The sequence below is a fragment of the Heterostelium album genome, assembly GCF_000004825.1.
Source record: "Heterostelium album PN500 unplaced genomic scaffold PPL_scaffold3, whole genome shotgun sequence".
NCBI classification, from domain to species: Eukaryota; Evosea; class Eumycetozoa; order Acytosteliales; family Acytosteliaceae; genus Heterostelium; species Heterostelium album.
This window is the reverse complement of record NW_008805065.1, coordinates 1,540,543-1,564,277: the sequence shown is the minus strand read 5'-3', so window position 1 is coordinate 1,564,277 and position 23,735 is coordinate 1,540,543. Positions and strand designations below refer to the sequence as shown.

General features: G+C 31.2%; 9 protein-coding genes across 9 annotated transcripts; 3 read left to right on the top strand and 6 right to left on the bottom strand.

The window, feature by feature from the left end:
* Positions 1 to 243: 243 nt before the first annotated feature.
* Positions 244 to 2,687, bottom strand: sec23 (putative transport protein; the record flags this gene model as incomplete). Its single annotated transcript, XM_020574167.1, has 5 exons — positions 244 to 456; positions 556 to 1,338; positions 1,419 to 2,081; positions 2,173 to 2,342; positions 2,603 to 2,687. The coding sequence occupies 5 exons, from the start codon at positions 2,685 to 2,687 to the stop codon at positions 244 to 246; spliced, it is 1,914 nt and encodes a 637-aa protein (XP_020436239.1).
* Positions 2,688 to 3,466: 779 nt separating this feature from the next.
* Positions 3,467 to 3,925, top strand: PPL_03194 (uncharacterized protein; the record flags this gene model as incomplete). Its single annotated transcript, XM_020574166.1, has 1 exon — positions 3,467 to 3,925. The coding sequence occupies one exon, from the start codon at positions 3,467 to 3,469 to the stop codon at positions 3,923 to 3,925; it is 459 nt and encodes a 152-aa protein (XP_020436238.1).
* Positions 3,926 to 4,393: 468 nt separating this feature from the next.
* On the top strand, positions 4,394 to 8,428 carry alkB (alkylated DNA repair protein; the record flags this gene model as incomplete). Its single annotated transcript, XM_020574165.1, has 11 exons — positions 4,394 to 4,413; positions 4,434 to 5,137; positions 5,227 to 5,742; positions 6,214 to 6,296; positions 6,396 to 6,496; positions 6,586 to 6,782; positions 6,817 to 7,008; positions 7,661 to 7,749; positions 7,852 to 7,994; positions 8,060 to 8,246; positions 8,318 to 8,428. The coding sequence occupies 11 exons, from the start codon at positions 4,394 to 4,396 to the stop codon at positions 8,426 to 8,428; spliced, it is 2,343 nt and encodes a 780-aa protein (XP_020436237.1).
* Positions 8,429 to 9,023: 595 nt separating this feature from the next.
* On the bottom strand, positions 9,024 to 10,367 carry casK (casein kinase II subunit alpha/alpha'; the record flags this gene model as incomplete). The annotated part of the gene is made up of 4 exons (XM_020574164.1): positions 9,024 to 9,204; positions 9,277 to 9,425; positions 9,518 to 10,091; positions 10,231 to 10,367. 4 exons carry the CDS (start codon positions 10,365 to 10,367, stop codon positions 9,024 to 9,026), a joined length of 1,041 nt encoding a protein of 346 aa, XP_020436236.1.
* Positions 10,368 to 11,110: 743 nt separating this feature from the next.
* PPL_03191 (microtubule-associated protein) lies at positions 11,111 to 14,043 on the bottom strand (the record flags this gene model as incomplete). Its single annotated transcript, XM_020574163.1, has 5 exons — positions 11,111 to 12,187; positions 12,255 to 12,394; positions 12,470 to 12,572; positions 12,652 to 13,717; positions 13,877 to 14,043. 5 exons carry the CDS (start codon positions 14,041 to 14,043, stop codon positions 11,111 to 11,113), a joined length of 2,553 nt encoding a protein of 850 aa, XP_020436235.1.
* A 1,037-nt stretch (positions 14,044 to 15,080) lies between these two features.
* Positions 15,081 to 15,551, bottom strand: PPL_03190 (UBiQuitin family member; the record flags this gene model as incomplete). The annotated part of the gene is made up of 1 exon (XM_020574162.1): positions 15,081 to 15,551. One exon carries the CDS (start codon positions 15,549 to 15,551, stop codon positions 15,081 to 15,083), a length of 471 nt encoding a protein of 156 aa, XP_020436234.1.
* Positions 15,552 to 15,986: 435 nt separating this feature from the next.
* Positions 15,987 to 16,416, top strand: PPL_03189 (putative transmembrane protein; the record flags this gene model as incomplete). Its single annotated transcript, XM_020574161.1, has 3 exons — positions 15,987 to 16,299; positions 16,345 to 16,363; positions 16,410 to 16,416. The coding sequence occupies 3 exons, from the start codon at positions 15,987 to 15,989 to the stop codon at positions 16,414 to 16,416; spliced, it is 339 nt and encodes a 112-aa protein (XP_020436233.1).
* Positions 16,417 to 16,884: 468 nt separating this feature from the next.
* PPL_03188 (uncharacterized protein) lies at positions 16,885 to 19,035 on the bottom strand (the record flags this gene model as incomplete). The annotated part of the gene is made up of 1 exon (XM_020574160.1): positions 16,885 to 19,035. The coding sequence occupies one exon, from the start codon at positions 19,033 to 19,035 to the stop codon at positions 16,885 to 16,887; it is 2,151 nt and encodes a 716-aa protein (XP_020436232.1).
* A 2,213-nt stretch (positions 19,036 to 21,248) lies between these two features.
* PPL_03187 (uncharacterized protein) lies at positions 21,249 to 23,167 on the bottom strand (the record flags this gene model as incomplete). Its single annotated transcript, XM_020574159.1, has 4 exons — positions 21,249 to 21,274; positions 21,999 to 22,075; positions 22,865 to 23,060; positions 23,134 to 23,167. The coding sequence occupies 4 exons, from the start codon at positions 23,165 to 23,167 to the stop codon at positions 21,249 to 21,251; spliced, it is 333 nt and encodes a 110-aa protein (XP_020436231.1).
* Between the last annotated feature and the right edge of the window lie 568 nt (positions 23,168 to 23,735).

Below are 23,735 nucleotides of genomic sequence, written 5' to 3'. Positions count from 1 at the left end.
CAAAAAAAAAAACAAAAAAAATAAAAATAAAACAAAAAAAAAACAAAAATGACTTAATGAGATGAAAGTTACCATCTTCATAGAAATATTTAAAAGTCAGTCATTCACGCTAAAGAATACCAAAAATTATTATTCTAATATATTAATATTAAATATTAATAATTTTATTTGATTATTATTTTATTAATATTTATATAAAATTTCATTTTTATATTGTTTTTTTTTGTTTTTGTTTTTTTTAATTTAAGATTGAACAGCAAACTTTTTCAAATGTTCCAAAAATACATGTAGATTTACATCATCGGTGAATACAACTTCACCCTTGGTTGGATCTTGTTGAGCGTTGCTAACATGTGTCAAATTAGGATCGATTGTTGCCAAAAGGAAACGTGCTTCACCTGAATGTTGGTCGCAATCAATATAACGTGGATATGGGAATCTGTCTCTTAAAATTGCCTATTGATTTGTCAAAAGTTGAAAAAAAAAATTAGAATCGATCGATCTATCGTTGTATTGAATTGAGTTTTGATATTATTGATATTTGATAATACTTACATTTGCATCATCTTTTGGAGCTTGTAATAAATCTTTGAAATTTTGATATTGTGGATTCTTATCGTATCCTTCCTTACGCCACTTGGCGATGGTCTCACCATGGAAGATGAGCACGTGGAAGAATGTGTCGAGTAACAAGATGGTGTCAGAGGTGATCGATGTGGCCGAGAGTGCAACTGGCTCGGGTGGACCGTTGAATGAGTACTTCTCGAGAGTTGGCTGAATCATGATGAGTGTGTTGGAGACGTTCTCACGATTCAACATGAAACGATAGAACGACGACTCGTCAGGACTGTTGTTGAATGCCTGTAGGAAGTTGCTACGACGCAGATGGAACATAAAGTGTGGGTAGATCGCAAAGTTTGGTGCCAGCTTGAAGGAGCGCGGGTCGTCCTTGCGGAAGTCGGCATACTTGGAGACGAGACGGATCAGCATCTTGTCGAGCCAACGTGTAATATCGGGGAGCTCTTCAGTCTCTGCTTTGAAGACGGCGAGACGTGCCATCAGCGCAGCCGAAGTCTCCTGATCGAATCCGTTGGCCAACATCGACACCGAGTCGTTCGATTCATTGGCAGTGTCCGACCAGTCACGACGCACAGTGGTAACACGAAGAATACGCTTACCCTGACTATTCTGATATGTAGTAATAAATTGAATCAATCCCGGTTGATCTGGTGCAATTGGATTGGTATGTTGATTGGCAACCTCGAAATAAAAAGCAAAAGTACTGTTCTGATCCAATCCACAAACTTTCCAACTAGATGTTCCACCAATACCAATTTCCTATTGGAAAAAGAAAAAAGAAAGTTTTAATAAAGTGTTGTTTGGCATATTTGGTTAGTGATCACTTATGCAACACTTACATTTTCTGAAACATTGGGTGATTGAACGTTAAGAGATGAAAGATGACCGATTGCACCACAAACTTTGAGATATCTTGATGTTGAGATTTGGATGTCAGCGTTGTAGCCCATGTTGAATTGGTGTTCGGTGTCACGTGTGAATATCTTTTGGAAGGATTGTTGGAACATCGGATGGAAGAAACCGTCTGCCAACACCATGAAACCACCGGTCATCTTGACCATCTCTCGCATCTCGTAGAGACCGACTTGATCGAGTGAACACGAGAATATATCGATGACGTGTCCGCCAGAGACAGCCTGCTCTGCGATCGATTTATAGTGGAGATAGGCCTTCGACGAGTGCTTTGCCTTGTATTTGATGATGTCGTGGTGCGAACGGATCGGTTCTTTGAGGTCTTCGCCTACGACCAAACCAAGTCCAACAGTGGCTGGACCACCAATGAACGCCATGATACGCGCACCAGTATTTGGCGCGACCGCTTGGAGGAGTGACGCGGCCACTGAGAAGGCAATTCCGGTGGCACGTTGTGGACGCTTGTCCGAGGAGACACGACATGGATCCTTTTGGATCTCCTCCAAGATCGACGTCAAGTTGAACTCGCACTCGCCAACCGGCACCAAGAAACGCTTCGACACCAAGTTGAATGTCTCTGGCGAACCGAGCTTCTCGATGAGAGTCTGCGCCTTGAAGGCGGCGCTTTGATTGCCACGGAAAACATAGGATTTCGGGCAGGCAGTGAATCCAAGCTCGTACAACTGCACCATCGAACCAAAGGTGATCAGACCGACGTACGAGTTCTCTGGGAGCAGCGAGAGCGACATGGTGAGCGAGTCGGTCAGCGCTTGGAGTTCGTCGTCGGGCAGACAGGTGTCGACGATGAACAGGTAGATGGGTGGCGCAGTGTCTTTCGTTGGCAGCATGTACTCGATGGTGGTCGATTGTGGGAGAAGCTCCGATGGACGCGAGGTGTCAGTGATGCAACCGTTGTAGTGTGGTGGGAACTGGTTGTGTTGCAAGCAGAACGGACACACCCAGGTACGGTAGGGTGGTGCGACTGTGCAGTAGGGATTCAAGATGGCTGTGCACAAACCTTTGCAGTGTAAAGGTGGGTATGGCAGTTGCAAGATCTCCGCACTCTGCTTCATCGGTGTGTACATACAACCCAATGGCACCAACAACTTACGTGTCGCTTCCACACGTGAAGTTGGCCATACATTCCATGAGAATCTTACACCATCTTTATCTTCAGCTTGATCGAAGTTCATCATATCTTTATGTTTTGCTAATCAATCAATCTATCTAACCTGTTGTTGTTGTTGTTTTGTTCTATCTATATTTATATATATTTGATCTATTTTTATAAATTATTGTATTAACAAAATTAAACTAAACTATTTGTAAAATATGAATATGAATTAAATTACACTATATTGAAAAAAGAAATAAAAAAAAACAATATAAAAATAAACAAAAATGAATAAAGAAATATAGTAGTTTTCTTTAGTTTTGTTTATAAATATTGACTTTTTTTTTATTGATGGTGTGGTAGTCAGTATGGAGTTTTTTTTTGTGATGAATCATCATTTATAAAAGTTGAGGTTCAATTTTTTTTTTTTTTTTTTTTTGCAAAAAAAGTGTGAGTATTAAACTTTGCCTTATTCAAGTGACAAGAAAGGTAAGACAGAGTTTAACTTAAGCTTTAGGTTATCGTTTGTTTGTTTGTTTGTCATCAAAATTGACAACAATCATAGTACCACCTAAGGAAAAGGTTGTTTGTTTTTTGTGAGTCATAGATTTTGAAATAAAGAGTATTATCATTACTATTCAAACAAAACAATTCTATATTATAATGATCTTAAATATGCAAAACATATCGTTTAATAAGACCATCATTTTCCAAAAAACAAAACGATATTTAAATCGAAATATTCAAAAATTTGAAAAATATCTTTTTTTTTTTTTTTTTTTTTTACAAACAAGAGTGTAAGAAGTGATCAAGATGATATGTTGAATTTTCGTTTCTTTATAAATAAATAAATAACAAAGAATGTATAAGATATTAAGAACATCTTGTATCAGAACTAAAGTTGATGACAATCATGTACTTGGAGTTTGGCAACCAAACTTCAAAAAGGAACACTTTTTAGAACTCCAAGTTATTATACAAACACATTATGAAGAGTATAAAGATAATACTTTTGCTATTGGTGTCAAAACACTGATAGATTGTCAAGAGTACTTTCATAAGAGTGGGGGTATCTTTTGGGCCTCTAAAGAGGTCAATGAGGAAAAAAGAGATATAACATTACGATATTTGGAAGGAGGGAATGTAGAAAAAACTAAAATCTCGCGAGAACTGGCACAATATATTTTGGCGCACTACCATACTGTTTTCGATTTTGTAGATCGATCTACAATGATTGACGATGGTTTAAAAACTAGGTTTAAACATTATTTAAAATTTTTACTCAAAACGGCACAGAAAAACATGGCGGTAAGTCATTAAATAGTGCACCTATCAATCGTGTTTCTAACTCTCTTTCTTTGGTTTTATTCCCTAGTTCCATGCTCAATCTGCGTGATCTATTTCTTATTCAATAAAAATAATTTCCCAATACTTGGCTAAAATAGTTTTACCAGTTTAAATTTTTTTAATTGCCTCAGGGGAAGGTCTTTTATTTAGTGTCTAGAAAGTTAATACATTATTACTCCAACTTTAAATTTTAACTCCATTGTGTTTTGATCTGTCTAAATATAGAGTCTTCAAGGTCATGCCTGTCATTCCATTGCGAAAGTGTCTAGTTCCAAAATCTTCATAATTCAATCAATTTAATGATAACCTAGAGTACAAAATAGAGATCTTGGGATCTCCTTTTGCATTTGAGCTTGTCTATATTATAAGAAATACTTACTGAAAAAAAAAAAAAAAAGACAATAAAAATTTACGATGTTGTTGAAATTAATTAAGAAAAAAATGACTTTGTTGCGACCGATGTAAATAAATAGATAGATAGAATTATGTATAAAGTTGAAAAGAATGGAGGAAGTAGTGGGGGTGGTGGTGGTGGTGGTGGTGGTGGTAACACATCAGAGTATATGAAAGTACAGAAAATGTTTAGACAACAAACAAAGAATGAACGTGGGAAGATACTACCGAAGGACAAACGACCACCGATAGACTACTCCTCGGTGTTGGACTATCATAATCTAGAGAGAAACAATGAACTGAACAAAAAGAGAATCATTGACTATTCAGCACAGACGACTGCTAGCAGCAGTAGTGGTATTGCAACGAATGTCTCGACAATAGCAGTTGATTCACCATACTATTCGAATCCATCGAGTTGGCGTGTCTACGGTCTCGCATACTATCCCGGATTCTACTTTATACCATCGGTATTCACAGCGCGACAACAACGTAAATGGATAAAAGATGCTCTCGAACACTATGTTGAACCACCAAACCTCACAAACCTCAGTCTCTTTCATGGTGAAATAAAAGATCTCTGGAGTAATGCACAATCTGAATTTAAACAACAACAACAACAACAGCAAAAACAAAATGAACAACAACAAAATAGACCATTAGATAAAAACGGTGAAGAATTACCATCTTATAGATCTTTATTGGATAAGCTGGCGTGGGCAACTCTGGGATATCAGTATCAATGGACATCAAGAGATTACTCTGAAGACTTTTACGAAGAAATACCAAATGGTAATAAAAGAAGAATGATACAAATAACTTAGATTAGAATAGAATCAATAGAAGTTAACTAACTTTTACTCAATGCGGAATGAATCTAGATTTACATGAATTGGTAACACATATCGCAAAAGCAACTAAATACGATCCTTATGTGGCTGAAGCTGCTATTGTCAATTTCTATTCTGAGGATTCAGTGATGGGTGGCCATTTGGACGATGCCGAAGAGGAAATGGAGAAACCGATCGTTTCTATTAGTTTTGGAAGTACCGCTGTCTTTTTAATGGGTGCAGAGACAAAGGATGTCGCACCAGTGCCAATCTTTATAAGGAGTGGTGATATTGTTATTATGGGCGGTAGATCACGGTACTGTTACCATGGTGTTGCAAGAATTGTCGAGGATTCGTTCGATGCAGGTCTACTCGACGACTCGAAAGAAGACGATGAATATCGATGGCAAGTTCATTGGATGAAAGAAAAGAACAGACGTATCAACATAAATATTAGACAAGTTTATAAAGTACCTAAAAGAGGTGTAAAAAGTTGTACCACCACCACCACCAACACTACCAATAATACTAATACTAAAACCCATACAAACAACTCAGATGAGAATGGTGAATAAATGTTATTATGATATTCATTTTAAAGGAAAGATATTCATTTAAAAATGTGTTAAATTACTTTGCAATGTCGCATTTTTTTTTTTTGACCTTTGATTTTTCATTAGAGTTTTTTTAAAATTGATTTTTTTATTTTATATTTTAATTCAATTCAATCGATTTTGTAAGGTAAGGTTACTAAAAAGTGTTTATCAATTTGCAAACATTAATATATATATATATAGTTATAAAATTAATAAATAAATAAATAAATAAAAAGACAATTTGCAAATGGTGAATAAATAAAACATTGTTACATTTTAAATTTTTAATAATTGGTGATCCAAATGTTGGAAAATCATGTTTATTATATAGATTCACCGATAATAAATGTATGTTTAAATCTTCAAGGCTATACACGAAATTACTATTTCTTATTGACATTTCTCTCTTTATAAATTTTGATTGGTGGAATTCATCCTTTAGTTAAAAGTCAATCAAATCATACCATTGGTGTTGACTTTGCATCGAGAATAGTAGAGGTAGCAGGTAGATCAGTTAAATTACAGGTATTTTTAGATATATTGATAAAACTAGATGATCATCAAATCATTGTGACGATCAATTCACTCATTTCTTTAATCTTCATTCACTACTACAACGTATAGATATGGGATACTGCAGGTCAAGAAAGATTTAGATCAGTCACTAGAAGTTATTATAGAGGTTCAGCAGGTGTCATTTTAGTTTATGATGTTGCAAAGTACGAGTTTATCAATTCATATCAAACAAATCTAATTACTAACTGATCATTCTACTTCTACTACTACTACTACTACTCTATTTTTGAAACAACAGTCGAGAAACATATAATCATATTACAAATTGGCTAAGTGATGCTAGAGCACTCGCAAGTAAAGATGTTACTATTATATTGGTTGGAAACAAGTCTGATTTAACTGCGGAAAGAGAAGTATCATTTTTAGAGGCAATCAAAGTAGCTCAAGAGAATGGTAAGCAATCGTATTTAGATAATGATAATAATAATAATAGATGTTTAAACTAAAATATTCAATATTTTTTTTGTAGATTTACTATTCTTAGAAGCTAGTTCAATGTCTGGAGACAATGTAGAAGAGATCTTCCTTAAGTGTGCAAAAACAATAGTTTCAAAGATAGACGATGGTTTAGTCGATATGGAAAGTCTTGGAATACAGATGAGCGATGCAGATAAGACAACTTTAAAGAGTCCCAATGACAAACAATCTTCAGGTGGTTGTTGTTAATTTATATTATATAATATATCATATCATTATCAAATCAAATCAAAACATATAGATAGTAATCAAACTGCAGCTGCTACCTTTTTTTTCCAATCAATCAACTCAATCCAATCCAATTTTGTTACATATATCGTAACAAACAACAAACATTTCCTAATAAATTTAATAGTCAAAACATTTTGTAAATAGATAATTATAAAGAAACAGACATTAAATCAAAAATGTTAGTGGTCCACAGTCAATTCAAGTCAAACTTTAATTAATCAAAAAACCACAGCAGGTATTGTTATTATTATTTTTTCTAACTATACTATTACTATTTTAATACTGAGCTATGATATTACTGTCTTAATTAAAAGCATAGATATTTAATTATCCTGTAGTTAAACAAAACCATTGTTGGCATAATCACTTCTAATTTAAATTTCGAAATGTTGAGAATTCATATGAATATTTACTGGTTATAAAATTTTATAACCAGTGCAAATATTTAAAAATAAATTAAAAATTAAATAATTCTAATTATTTATTGATAAGTAATTGAACGTTCGAAATCAATCATATTTATATTCATTGCAACTCAAAATTATTTATTAAATAGTTATTCATTAAAGCTAGTTATTTGACAAACAATTTTATATATTATATAGATTTAAATAGAATCATAAAGTTAGTTATGTTACCATTTAATTTATCAAAGTTGGATCTCATTAAATTGGGAGTACCTTTTGCTTGGGGTGTAAGAATCAAAGCTTTGAATCATAATAACAATTAGATATTCATTGTATTGATAATAATTATTATGTTTTTATTATGCTATGTTATGTTACTATTAATATAGGTGGCATGTCTGATATCATTTCTAGTTTATTCTGCTAAAGGAGATGCAGGTGTACTTTATCTACCGTTGATTAGTTGTGTTGCTGCTTTTCTATTGGTTGCTGATATATGGGTAAGTTTAAAACAACATGTTGCGATGTTGTTGTTTGTTTGATTTAGGTTTGAATATTGACAATAATGGTGGTCATTACTATATAGTATTATTATAGATCAGCACCAGGTTATCAGAGATTAAATGCAAGTGCAAGCTCAAAGAGAGAGAGAATCATGGTTAACCTCAAATTGGTTTTATGTTTTTCATTGGTTTTGGTCAGTGGTGTTTCATTGATGTTCTACATCGACTATAAACGTAAAGAAGATATAGCTTGGGCTGTTATGACTCTTTTCTTTGCAATGGTAAACAATCACCTATTTAAAACAATCAACTAAATAATGACTAATACTATAATCAATTTCAAATTAAATAGATATGGGCTGTTTTAACTATTAAATATCAAGCATATAACGAAAATACCAAAGTAGATATCGTCTCTGTTCCACTGTCAGAAGACAACGAAGTATTGGAAACAGAGATTTAAATGTAGTTTTTTTAATTTTATTTTAAAAGTAAGAATTAGAATAGAACAAGTTGTACATATGAATATTATTTAAATAAAATAGATTAAAATTTAGTATATATATAATACTATAATATAATATTATAAATAATTATTTGTTTCTTTTTGTTTTTGGATAAAAATAAACTTTTTAATTTAATAGTTTGTAATATTCTGGGAAGAGGAATAGTAATATTACTCTTTTTTAAAAGGACATGTTTGATTTGTGTTTGTGATAGAGTATTTGTGATTGGTATGGGTATGGGTTGGGTTGGGTTGTTGAATTTAACAAGTGATTAAAAGTCGATCGACAAATCAAATTAACCAAACCTATATTTTTGTTTGTGTTTGCTTTTGTTGATAGTCTCTCTATTTCTTTCTCTTTTCTCTCTCTTTCTTTTCTCTCTCTCTCTAAGTAGTTAGTTTTTTGTATTTCTTTTTTTTTTTTGCTTTTCTTTTTTTTTTTTTTTGTTTGTTGTAGTTGTTTGTTTGGTTAATTGATTCATTATACGTTTATTATTAGATTATAATTATTATAATTATTATTATTATTGCTATTATTGTTATTATTATAATTTTAGTTTTGTTGTCTGTTGTGAACTAAAAGCTTGAAATATGGGTGTTCCATAGCTTCTTTGGTGGTTAATCTCTCAGCTGGATCATAACGTAGCAATTTATCCAAGAAATCGATTGCCTCTGGTACAGCAAGGTTTTTATTGTCATTGGTGATGAATTTGGCCCATGGTTTCTTTGGGTGTCTAAAATAATTATAATATAAAATATAAGTATTTCATTCTACCTACAAAACTTTTGATCAAAGATCTACTTACTTTCCCAAAATACTTTGTAATGTTGAATCGATTACAATTCCATATTTATTTAAATAGGCATAAAATTCATCTGTACCCAAAACCTTAACAATCTTTACTAATTGATCAATATTATCATGTCCGTGGAAGAATGGATCTTTTTGGAAGAGCTAATATCAATGAATGAATAAAAAGATTAGTTTAAAACTTGATAATAAATTGATAGTAATTATTATAAGTTAAATTTATAGATATCACATACCATTCCTGCAAACATACATCCAAGACTCCACATATCTAAACTATAATCGTAATCCTCCATGTCGACGAGTAACTCTGGTCCTTTGTATGGACGAGAGGCAACTCTGACGTTGTAGTCTTGGTTGGGGTGGTAGAATTCAGCGAGACCCCAATCGATGAGGTAAAGCTTTCGTTTCTGGTGGTCGATCATGACGTTGCTTGGTTTGACGTCACGATGCATGATTCCATTCGAGTGACAGTGGTCGAGAGCATACAACAACTCCAAAATGTAATATCTCACGTCAAAGTCGGTGAGAGTCGGCGCTAGATGTTTGAAATCGGTATTGTTAATGTATTCAAAGATGAGCGATGGTGTTTTCGACTGTGGATCTCGTACGACGTCCAACAATGTAATGATATTTGGTCCTCCACAGAGATTTTGCAAGATTTTAATTTCTCTCTTGATCTTCTTCTTCTTTACTGGTTTGAGTACTTTGATTACGCATTTCTCGTTGTTCTTGCTGTGAGCTCCTTCGAATACCTCAGAGTATTTTCCACGACCAATCTTTCTTACAATTTCATAATCATCTTGTAATCTGTGTGATGATAATAATAATAATAATAATAAGTAAAAATATTAGTTAGTACGGCTACTATTTCTTTTTGATCGATCAATTTCAATCTAATCAGATTCAATTCGATTCAATCGGATTCGCGATCAATTCTTATGCATACCCCCAATCTACAGTAAGAGCTTCGTAGTTCCAATATTCTTTTGGTTTGTTATAGTTGACATCGCAATAGATTCTTGCTTTATTTCGAAGAATACGATTCTTTTGTCTTTTAGAATGGCTAGACATTGTACCTGACATATAAAATTTGCAAACTTAGAGGTGTTATCTAAATTAAGCTAAAAATATATATGTATAATCGCAATATACTAATGTCGGAACTGCTGCTTATCTAAAATGTTATTATGTTATTAGTTGTTCTTTGGTGTGGTTTTTTAGTCTATCTGACACAATTTTTTTTTTTTTTTTTAGATTATTACTTTTTTTTTTTTCTTGAGTTATAATGACGTTTTTTTTTTTTGTTATTGTAGTTGGTGTTGAAAAAGAAAGAGAGAAAGAAAGATGTGTTTGAAAAATAAAAAAATTAAATAAATAGAAAAAAAGGAATTATACACAATTGTGTTATTTATTTAAAAAAAAAAAATAAATAAAATTAAAATTTTTATAAAAAAATATACGACAACGTTTTTTAAAAAGGTGTGAATGAAAAAAACTCAAAAAAAAAAAAAAAAAAAAATTGTAATAAAATTGTTTGTCAAAAAAAAAAAAAAATGAGATTTATATGTTTTCATTTAGAAATTGGCGGTTTAAATAATGAAACAGATAATATAAAATGTAATGTAATGTGATCGATGCATCTATTATTACACACTCGTTTTTACATTTATATATCAAGTTTATTTGATATTGATTACAATGTTTATTTGTTTTTTTTTCTTTTTTTTTTTTTTTTTCGATTTATTGATGTTTGAAAACAAAAGATAATCACTTGTGAATATATATAATAGTGTTAAATCTGTTTATTATCATTTTTGTTATTGTTACTATTGTTGTTGCTGTTGTTGTTGTTGTTGTTGTTGTTGTTGTTGTTGTTGATGATTTAATTTAGCTTCTTGAATAATTCTAACGTTTGCTAAGAATACTTCTTCGAATAGCTCTAGTTCGTCGGACGGTAGTTTGTCGATGAGATGCTTTGGAAGTTCAACAAGATAACGGTTGGGATCGTGAAGTGATCCTACGGTGATAGTGCTACCCTTGAGTCGCTCGATTTCATCCATGAGATCGTCGCGCATCTGTTCATCGCTCATTATCATCTCGTTGAGCTCTTCGATCTCCTCGGCTTTCTGGGCGAGTTGATCCAAGAGTCGCTGTCTCTCGTTGATGATCTTGACTTGCGAGTGCTGTGCGTTGTTCATCTGTATCTCGAGATCCTCGATTCTGAGGAGCAAATCCTTCTTCTTGTCGCGCTCCGACTGCAGCTCCTTGGTTAACTCCATATTGAGTGTCTCGTAGAACTTGGCGTCTTCCGAGTGCTGCTCAGCTTCGAACTGTTGGCGCTGAAGCGCAATCTGCTCGTGCAGCAAACAGGTCTCCTCTTCGGACGACCGCATCAAGTATTTCAATTTCTCTGACATCTTCTGGTTGAATTCCTCGAGTTCCTGTTGCAACTCTTTGATTTGCTTCGAGGAGGAAGTCTCACCTTGACTGCTGTTGTCGCTGTCGACCGCTGGTTTGTTGGCGCGATACTCTGAGATATTGACAGAGTGACGACTGAATTTCTTGTTCTCCATCATTGGCGACTGCGCGTTGCCGCTGCCGACGCCGCCATTGCCATTGAACATGTAGCTACTGCCACCCGGCGATCCAGCCATATTTGAATTGGGACCACCAAGTTTCGAAGGTGCTCGCGGTGAGAATTGCATTCCATTCTTTTTGGAACGCGACCAATGCGGAGTGGGAATAACGACATCCTTAATTCCATCTTTGATCAAAGTCATTTTTGTTTCATCCAATTTATTCTCCAGCATTGGAAACACCTCTTTTTCATTAAATATAACTGTTAATGTACATATATTTACAATTGAAATATCTCTATTTTCTTTTAAACTATCATCTAAATTCTATATATATTTTCGTGTTAAAAAAAAATTATTAAGTTAATTGTATCCAAATTAATAAACAACTTACTAATATTAAAGCACTTATAATTGAAGGTAATTTATCCTTATAAGTTTGTGCATGTGAATTAAGTATTAATCTCTTAAACCAGAATAATACTTCAAATTTAAGTTTGCTAACTTTACTATTAATTAAAATCTCTAAAATAACTATAAATTATAGCATTTAGTTAATGAATTTGTCAAATGTTTAACAAGTTTCTAAAAATAATAAATAATATTTACAATCTAAAACATCATTAATTCTTAATTGTTTATCCATTATTGTATTTAAACATGCATGAATTGAATCACAAAGTTGAGGTCTTTTCTCTTTAAAACTATCGAGCTATAATAATAATAATCATAGGTATTTTGTTTAAAAGTTAGTATTATCACATATATATATAATAATGGTTATATCTTACCATTATAGGTACAAGTGATATAATATAATTGAAAAATATATCTTTTGAGAGTCTTTTTACAAGTAACTCGAGTGCATTGATACAAGTGAGAATGACAAATATATTTGGGTCGCCAAGAAGCTTGGCAAGTGTAGATGATATCTTTTGATAATCATAGTGAACCAACTGAGAGATCTTCTCACTAGAGATCAATGGTATCAAGAGTTCTGTAATAGCTTGCTTTCTAACACTCCAAGAGGGATCCTCCGATGTCTGATAGAACTGTAAAAGTTGATTCTGTAATCCAATATCATAGTTATTATTAGTTGTTGTTGTTGCTGCAAGACCAGGAGTTTGTGATTGATTCAATGGTTGTTGTTGTTGTAATGGTTGTTGTTGTTGTTGTTTTGTAGGTGTAGATTGTGGACTTGAAAATACATTCGATTTAGTTATCGAGTTTGGTGGGGAGTTTGAAATGGAATTTGGTGGTGAATTCGAGTTTGTTGTGATGGATGAGGGTGTATTTGATATTTTCGAACTTGATGATTTCAATATTGATTGTGGTTGTTGTTGTTGCTGTTGAGGTGGTGGTTGTGGTATGGTAGTGGAATTTGAAATTGTTGCCGATGTTGATGTTGCTGCTGATGCTGAAGATGATGACGATGAATATCTGTTATTTCTAATGCTACGAAGTGGAACTGGTACTTCACGATTGGCTGGTAATGAGTTGATCGATGATTCTAACTCTTTGAGCTGTGAAGGTCTGAGTGATTTCAAGTGTTGTACCAATGCGTCGCCTATCCAGAGATACAGCTCCACTGCCAATGCCAATGCTTCAGATCTCACCTCTTTGGTCTGATGTTCGAATGCATTGGCAAGTTGTGTCATGATTGGCTCGATGTTGATAAGAGTGCTTCCGAATTGTCGGACGATCTCCTTCAGTGTAAACACCGAGTAGGTTGCAATCTTTGGTGTTTTGTGGGTGCATCCGACGTTGCAGAGCAGATTGAGAACCTGATCGGGTCCAACCACTTCGATCAACATCAAGATGGCATCGATCGTTTTGACTTTGGTCGAGTCACGCGTGCTATTCAGCCCATTTTCAATCAGTGCCAGTGTGAGGTCGTTGATATAGCTGTTTGCAATGGCCGTCGGATTCGTTAGACACACCGCTCGATCGAGAAACACCATCAACACCTGCAGACCTTTGTCTTTGTTGGCGGGTTGCGGATCGACCAACAGATACTTTTCAAAGGCCGGTGACAATCTGAGAAACTCTGGAGCGTTACCGTCGGGCAACGTTGAAAACAGATTCAACATCTCCTCATAGCCATTCAAACGATCTTTGAATTCCTTCGACTTGATCTTTGCAATGATTTGAGTTGCAGTCTGTGCTGCTTGTGTACTATTCATCCTATTTCACTCTAAATCAAATTCAAATTGGAATACTTTATAAAAAAATATGTTCTGTATATGTTAACTTTTTTCGATCGCCCTTTTACTATTTTGTAACTATAATTTGAATATAGGATATATCCTCTTTTGATTTTATATTGATTAGATAAAAATTTATTATTACAATAATTATATGATACTTTCAAAAAAAAAAAAAAAAAAAAGAAATCAAATCAAATCTAAAAAAAGAGATTTTGGAATTATAAAAAAAAAAAATTGAAAAAAGGTGGTTATATTATTTAAGTAAATATGATTGTTGTACTTTTGATCAGGTGGTTCCATAACAACTTAATTTATAGTCAATACAACAATAAAATAAAAATAATGTTAGATAATAATAAATTAAGAATAATTATTTTATTAATGTTTTTCTATAAAGAAACACAGAGGAATAGGTGAAGTGGCTACACACCAACAGATAAACATTCCAATTAAGATGTTCGATCTTATCAAGTAAAGTTGTTTTAATTAAAAGTTCAATTATTAATATACTTTATTTTACAGCAAGATTCAAAAATGAATTAAAATAATACACATTTAGGTTTATTTACATCTATTTTGAGATGGAACCATGGTTGATACCATCTCAAAATAGATGTTTGATTGACACGGGTGCTGGTGTATCTATAGTTTCATAAGAACTGATAGATCTGATTGATGCAAAAGTTGAACCGGTGATGGTCAGAATCAATCCTGCAGGTGTCGCCAAATGTGATGTTATAGCATTTCGATTATATATTATAATAAAAGTAAATAAGATAATTATAAGTAAAACAAAGATAATTATTTATTTATAAGTTATTTGTTTGAGTGAAAGACGTCTCGTACAACTTGTTAAAGAGCTAAAACTTGCAATATGGGGACCACTGGAGTTAACACCACTTTGAGTTAACACTACATTGAGACGTAGAAGATCATTAATACTTGGAAACACAAAAAATAAAAAATAAAATTTAAAAAAATTAACAAAAAAGTAGTAAATTTGATTGATTTACTTAAAAATTGAGTTCTGGATCTCTCATCCAAAGTTTTAAATATATTGTTGATTCCTTTTGGATATTATAATCGAAAAGTGTTCTTCCATTTTCTAATTTCTTATTGTTGAAAATAAGTATTTGTTCATTTGGTGGGTAACCAAGCTTTTCTGTAACCTTGGCCTTGACATTCTCTATCGTATCAGATTCCTTTACCTTTATTGTAATGATCTTTCCAGACAATGTCTCTACAAAGACTTGCATCCCACCACGAAGTCTGAGAACCAAATGAAGAGTAGATTCCTTTTGAATATTGTAATCAGAGAGTGTTCTTTCATCTTCCAATTGTTTACCTGCGAAAATCAAACGTTGTTGATCTGGTGGGATTCCTTCCTTGTCTTGAATCTTGGTCTTGACATTCTCGATGCTATCACTACCCTCTACCTCCAGCGTGATTGTCTTTCCTGTTAAAGTCTTTACAAAGATTTGCATATAATTTTATTATTAATATTTAATTTGATATGAATCGAATGAAAGGTTAATCAAGTTCATATTGAGGTTATTTCACTTTTTTTATTTTGAAAAATTATTTGTTTAATTTTGCAAAACTTAAAATAATAAATTCAACAGCCATACGCAATTTATACAGATATACTAACTATTAACTGAATTGGTGTATATTTCACATATAAATACTAATACTGAATAAACACATATATCTATCATCAACTCTTATTAAAATCTTTAAACAAATAAATCATAAGTGGACTGCTTCCATTGATCAATTCGAATGTTGTAAAAAAAAAAATTGTAAAAAAAATAAAATAAAATCACTCGAATTTTTTGAGTGATCATTATTGATCAGAGTTTATCTTTTTTTTTTTTAATTTATTTATATTGTATTGTATTAAAAGAAAGAAAAGAAGAATGACAACAACAACAACAACAGCTACAGAATCATCTAATCTCATTAGCAATGAAGATTACCCATTCTTGAGAATCAATAGAACTTTCAAGGTGTTCACCGGTATCGGTATGGGTGTATTGTTTGGTTGTATGATCAATGTATTGGCCAAGCGTCCATACCTCACCAGACCACACGTTCATTTGACTGCTGCCGCCGCTCTTGGTGTCATCAACTACAAGACATACGACTGGCAAGAGGATATTTACAAGAAGAACTTCCAAATTTTATCTAGATATGAAAATAGATTAAAGAGACAAGAGTTTATCAAAAATGGTATGTAATATCACCATATTATATTATCATTATTAATATCAATAGATCTATCTACTACATTAATGTTTGTTTACTAACAACACTTTGTGCAAATATTATAATTTATCTAGAACTTAATAATAACTAAAAACTTATATATATTAATAATAAATAAATAATCATTTTTTACACTATTAAATGAAATCAAATGAAACATTTAGATCTACACTCATGGAGTATTTAGACACAATAATCAAAGATAGAAAAGAAAGAAAAGAAAAGAATGTGGTAATAACAATCATCTAAAACGAACATATCATAATCAAACAATCACATTCAAACAACAACAACAAATTAGAATAATAAATAACTCTTTATTATATTGTACGACAAGTTATGTTATTTTACATTGCAAACAGTAATATATCAAGATTTATTAATTCTTTTAATTTTTTTATTTATATAATGGTATTTATTGTAATATATCTTGTTACGGATGTAATACAACATAGTAATATTTAACGATTCTATCTATTCTTTCTTTAAATTTAATAATATTATATTAATATATGGTATGATGGTGATGATGATGACGATAATATATGTTTAATCAAATTGGTGTTGTTGAGTATGTGCTTGTGCTCCCAGTGCATTCTGTAGTGCTTGAAAATGTTGTTTCTGAAGTTGGTATTGTTGTTGTTGATATTGTGCTTGTTGTTGGTGTTGAAGTAGTTTTTTCTTTAGTATGGCATTATTATTACTACCAGATGAAGAACTGCTAACGTTGTTATTGTTGTTGTTGGTTGGTGATGGAATGGGAGACGAAGATACCTTTTGTTTCTTTGTAGCTTCATACACCATATATTGCTTCTGTAGTTGGTGTTGCTGACTTTCGTCTATTCCCATTACATATTGGTATTCAGGACCTGGACTACTATTACCACTATGATGTTGATGATGGTGATGATGATTATGACCATTTTGTTGTTGTTGTTGTTGTAGTTGCTGCTGTTGTAACATCATCATTTGTTGTTGTTGTTGTTGCTGTTGTTTGGTTGGTGTCGAGTTTGGTGTTGGATTACTATTGCTATATGGCATAGGAAGTGTTGCAGATTGTAATAGTTTAGATGTTGGTATAGAAGTAGTACCTTTGTTTGTCAGGTTATGTGGATGTAGTAATTGTTGTTGATGATGATGATGATGTTGTTGCTGTTGTTGTTGTTGATGATGATAATGTATCAGTTTGTCATGCTCAGCAGTATTTATATTGGATGATTGAGGTGATGGTACTGGTATTATAGGTGATGGTGAAGGTATCGATGCAATAGAGTTCGAATGAGAAGGTGTTGTCATGGATGACGGTGATGGAGGTGGAGGTGGTTTAGATGAACTTATCAAATGTTGTTGTTGTTGTAAATGTCTTTTATCATTATTACTCTTACTATCACTATTATTATTACTATTATTATTATTATTATTATCTTCATTTAAATTTTGTTTTTGAGCTGATAGTATGTGTTCGTTGGCATCTAGAATATCCATAATACTCGCAGCCATCGATGATTTGAATTGATTTAGTTCATTCTTGTAGTAGTCTACCTGTTTCTCTAAGTTCAAGCTTATTGTCTGTAACTCCTTTATTATCTTTCGTTGGTGTTGAATTTTCTCTTGATATTCTACAACATTGTTATAGTGAAGATTTGGACTGTTTTCGCTAGAGTTGTTATTACTACTATCCATTCCATGTTGTTGCTGTTGCTGCTGTTGTTGACTATTAATGAAATCAAATGATCTCTTTTTATGACTACCATTATTATTAATATTATTGTTGTTGTTGTTGGTTATTCTCATATCTCTTTCTCTTTCTTGTTGTATTTGGTATTGATTGAATGAATTCTTTCTTTCATGGTGAGTTGGCGAAGTGGTAGTGGTTGTAGTGGTGGTGGTAGTTGCGGAATGTCTCATTTCTTGTTCAATATTGGAAGGTGAGTTGTTGGGAGATGAATGGTTGGAGCTCTGTTGTTGGTTTCTCAGAAGTAATTGCTCAGACATTGAAGATACTGATTCTTGTTGATGATGTTGATGGTGATGTTGTTGTTCAGAGGAGGAGGATGTACCTGAATTGGAGTTGACTGGAGGTGGAGATTGGTTCATCTTCCCATATAATTCAGGATTTTGATCTGTAAGTTTACTTATATGATTATTGAGTATTTCAAAAGGATTCGGTGTTTGTTGCTGTTGTTGTTGTTTCTGAAGGATCAATGAGGATGAAGTTGGAGTAGTATCATTTTGATCTAGTTTAGATTGTGAATTTAAATTATATTGCTGTTGATGTATTTGTTGCTGTTGTTGCTGAATATGCTGCTTTAGATTACCAATTGATGTTTGTTTGACCATGTTTTGTTGTTGCGCTTTCAATGATTGTTTTCCAGTTTTTGGTAGAAGGACTGGCGATGACTCCGGTGACACTAACGATGTTACATTTGGTGAAGATGAAGATGGACTGAGTAGATATCTAGAGTTTTCTTGTTGTTGTTGTTGTTGTTGTTTCTGTTTTGCTTCCATTGATGATGATTTTATACTTTTACTTCCAGTATTTCTACTTTGTAAAATTTGTTGTTGTAACTGTTGTTGTTGTTGTTGTTGTGACTGCTGTGATTTACTCAATGATTTATTTAAAATAGCACCACTACCACTATTCTTTTTTTGATGGTTTTGAAATTGACTTTCATAATCATCCATTTCTGAATTTATCATTTTCTATAACTAATATTATTACTATTATTTTTAATTTTTAAACTAAATTATTAAATATTAATAAATCAGAATAAAATTCCATTCCAGAGTATCACTTAACAAAAACAAACAAAAAATAAATAAAATCTATGATGTGACAATGAATTATGAATTGATGTGGAAATGGAATTAAAATCAGATAGATATATCAGTTTTTTTTTGAAGATAGGTATTATAATAAGTTGAAATTCTGGTGATGGTTGATTATTTTCTAAAAATTAATTATTAAATTATTTTATAATTTGTAACTTAAAGATTAGATGATTAGAAAATATGTTTCTACTTTTTAGTTGATTGTGGATAGTTGGAATATTGGGTAGTTTATCTTTTCTATACTTTTTTTTTTTTGAAAATAGGGAAATGCGATAAAATGAGAACGATTTGGAAAATATAAAATAATTAGTTGAAATAATAGAAAAAGATAAGAGGAATAGAAATTTAAAGAACGAGAAGGGAGTTAACAAAACTAATTGGAGGGTTAGTTAAATGACTGAGTAAGTGGATGGATGAGTGAATGAAAAAACACACAAATTAAAAATATAAAGGTTATTGGGTTTAACGATTTTTTATTCTTCTTTTTTAGATTAATTACTACTTATGATGTTGTTAATTGTTATTGTCATTAAGGTAAGGAGGCAACTAATTTAACTATATTAAATTAACCCAACCAACTAACTAACTAACTAATAGTGAGGATTAAATTAAAAAAAAAAAAAGTTGAAAAGGTCTTTTTTCTTGTTATTTCTCAACTTTTCGAATATATGTATAAATAATGGCTAGATGTTAATGTGGTTGATTAGCCAAATTGTTGTAGTTTAGTGGGACAGTGGTGATGAATTATCGATGTAGCTCGCTATGCAAAGTATTAAGAATTATAATACAACAATTATAACATCTGTTGTTGATTTTAGGTGAAATGAGCAAGTGACTATTAATATCCAATTGAGCTATTATTCTTTTTTGTTATTGCTAAATAAACTATATTGGATAGATATAGGTACAGATATTGATACATTAAAATTCTATTCTATTGGTGTGAATATATATAATTGGATAGAATTTCAAATATGGTTGTTCCAAACAAATTTGTGGTGTCAATTTTGGTGTTACTATTTGTAATGTAATGTTGGTTGTTGGAAAAGAAAAAAGAAACAAAGAAATGAAAATGACTTTAAAACTGTGGTAGGTGTTTTTTTAAATTTGGATATTACTTTTTTTTTTTTTTTTTTTTTTTTTGATTTGCTATATTGCCATTTACTACAACTTCTATTGCGATGATAAGATGTATCCTTATTTGATAATAGGGTATTCAATTATATATCTATAAAAACATTACATATAAAATGTGAATTCCATTTGTAGAAAGAACAGTAGAAAAACAATAGTGATAAAATTAAAAAATTAAAGAATTAAAAAGAGTTTGAAAAGGTTTATAGTTATATTGATCGTGTTGATGCAGATATGATGATTTTGGTTGCTGTGTGGTGCAGCAGGAACAATTTTAATTTAGATTGGTGGTGACCTCGAGGATGATGGTAATTGTAATTCAATTCAAACAAACTCATTTCAATTGTTTTATTTTGGTGTTTGGTGTTTGGTGTGGTTAGGTTCAAACACTCACACACACAAACTAACACATTTCACACTCTAACAATCTAAACTTGGTGATGATGTATCGATATTTTATGAATAGTGATGTTATTTTTCATTAATGAGTGCCCACCTAAATTAAAATTTTAAATATATATGTATGTTTAAAAACTAAAAACTAATTAAATAATAAATTGAATTCAATTCACACACCAACACCCGATCTTTACAAAATTAAAAAAACCTTTTTGTCACAATCACCCACCAATCGAAATTATAGTTCCAGAGGGGGGAGAATTATAGTGATTATATTACAACAACTAAAATAATGGAATCAATCTATAATGGACTGATGATGACTCTCCTCCTGATTAATATATGTGAAAATTTGAAAATGGGTAAAACAAGATGATTGAAGAAATGATTAAACCTAAATTTAATTTCTAACCAAAAAAGACAATTACAAAAAAAGGATATTTCTAAAAATTAAAAAATAACCAAAACAAGTTGTTGTTGTTGTTGGGAACAATGAAGTGGGTTGATTATATATTTTACCTTTATTTGTTTATCTTTTTTTATTTATTTTATTTTTCTTTGCTAAGCTTTATAACTTTAATAATAAAGAAAGAAAAAAAATCGACTAGAAATGAGTTAAAGGTTATCTTTATATTGTTTGTTGTTTAGATAATTATTACTTTACTTGGACAAAAAAGTAATATATTTTGTGTTCTTTGGTAATGATGTTAAAATTAGAAAAATGGTTTGTTGGTGTTTTGGGATATCTATGTGTTATCGATTTTAAATGATGGTTAGTGGGTGAATGGAATCAAATCAGATTATGTGTGTTGTATTTGAGAATCGGTGTGTTTCATGATATATATTTGTTTTTAACATATTTGGGAGTTTTGTTTTGTTAATGTTGTTGTTGATGGTTGTTTTTATTATTATGAGGGTTTTTTTTTCTTTTCCAGGTTTTTAACAAAAATTTGATTAAAACACTGAAGCTAAAGTGGAGGTAAGCGTAAGAGTGGGAGATTGAGAGCGAATCGAATCGATTAAAATGTTTAGTTGCAACATTATTTGTAGTACGGATGCGTGAGATATATTAAAATATTCTTTCTTTAGTACTATTAAGGTTGGTGATGACAATGTGGTAAGATTTTTTTTGCTTTCTTTCTATAGAATTTATTTATGTTGTTAGTATTGTTGATAAGCTTTGAACCTATTTCTTTGATTAACACTATTAGTTTATTGGGAGTTTAGTTAATTAATAACAACAACAACAACAATAACAACAATAAAACATACACAACCATCAACCAACTCTAACTAACCATCCATCCGGCGATAAAATATAGTAGTAGTAGTAGTATTATAAATAACGTAATGATTGTCGATAGTACGTACTTTACTTTTTGTTACAAATGATAATGATATACCTGCTCATACTTGCTTCTCATAAACACAACAATAACAATAACAACAGGTATTGTAGACTTTTACTTTTTATTCAAGGAATCATAACCTATTGATTATTTAAATATGTTTGTTATTGGTTGAAATAGTTGTGACATGGATTAATAGTAAACGCTTCAACACTCTGAATTTATCGATAGTAGTAGCTAACAACAATAACATTGAAGGATAAGATAAGAGGTCATATTTAGTATATTTCCAGATTTAATTCAACAAATATTAATCTATGTGTGTGAGGTTTTAACTTTTTAAAAAAAACAGTAACAATATAAATATAAATATAGTCGATTAACAATCGAATTTAGTTGTTATTGATATTACTATTGTTGTAGAGGGTAGGTTGTTGGCTCATAAAGAAGATAGTATGAATATTCATTTTAATTATTATTCATCTCCAATAATTTTTAATTAATTTGATCATGATTCACCTAAAAACAACAACCAATGACTCTACAAATTCAATTGGGTTTGTTGATTGTTTTAGGTAATTTAAGTAATTGTGTTTGTGTATGGATTGAATCGGATGTGTTTTTAATAAAGTTATTGGATTTCATTCTTTGTTCTTTTATCATCATCATCATTAATTATCATCATAAATATTGTTATATGTGTTTGTTTTGTTTTCAAAGAAGAATGTTATTTATTTATTTTCACCAAACACAACTTTGTCGAATTCCAATTTATAGTATTTAAAGAGACAGACATAATAACAATTATTAATTACTTTACTTGAGATGGAATGGTATTTTGATATGTATGATGATGTGTTGTTGTGTTGTATTGTGGTGAGTTTAAGGGTAATAGCCATTTAAAGTAAAAGATTTCTCTTGTTGTACAACAACAACAACAACAACAACATCGATGTTGATTTAGTAATACGTAGAAAAGTTCATATTTCCATAAGCTATTATGGTGTAGGTCTAAGAATGGAAATATTGAATTACCAAACAATAATGATATAACATTACACGATTAAAAACAACACAGATTCACCAATATTTTCATCACCGTCATTCTTATGATACATCCTTGTTAAAATGATGTTTAACTTGTGTAAAAATAGATACTAAACAATGAACACAACTTGAGAAATCAATCTAGTGAAGTAGAATATCTTTGATTTGATTTGATTACTGATTCATTTTATAACATTAAAAAAAAAAAAAAAAAAGTTATTTTTTATTAATTATTATATGAGTTTGATTGGTTGATTGAATATTTCTAAATAAAGTAATTGATTTAATCAATTGATTATAAAGTTTGTTTATTTTTAAATTATGTGATAAAAGTATTGCGAGAAAATTGCTGATCAGCAACAGAATTTTCTTCTCCACAGTTGATATTTTTAAAAAAAAAAATTCTAAATTTTTTAATATTTTAAAAAAATTATTGATGCTCATTCTGTGCATTGACTTTCTTATTTACTATACTGCTCAATTTAGTTATTAATTAGATATCATTATTTTTATTATTATTATTTATAAAACAGAGGTAGAAGTAAAAATGGTATGTGACTTCTTTTAAATAAAAAGTCATGCAATTAGATGATTTATGATAATATGATATGTTATGATATGATATGATAATGATAATGT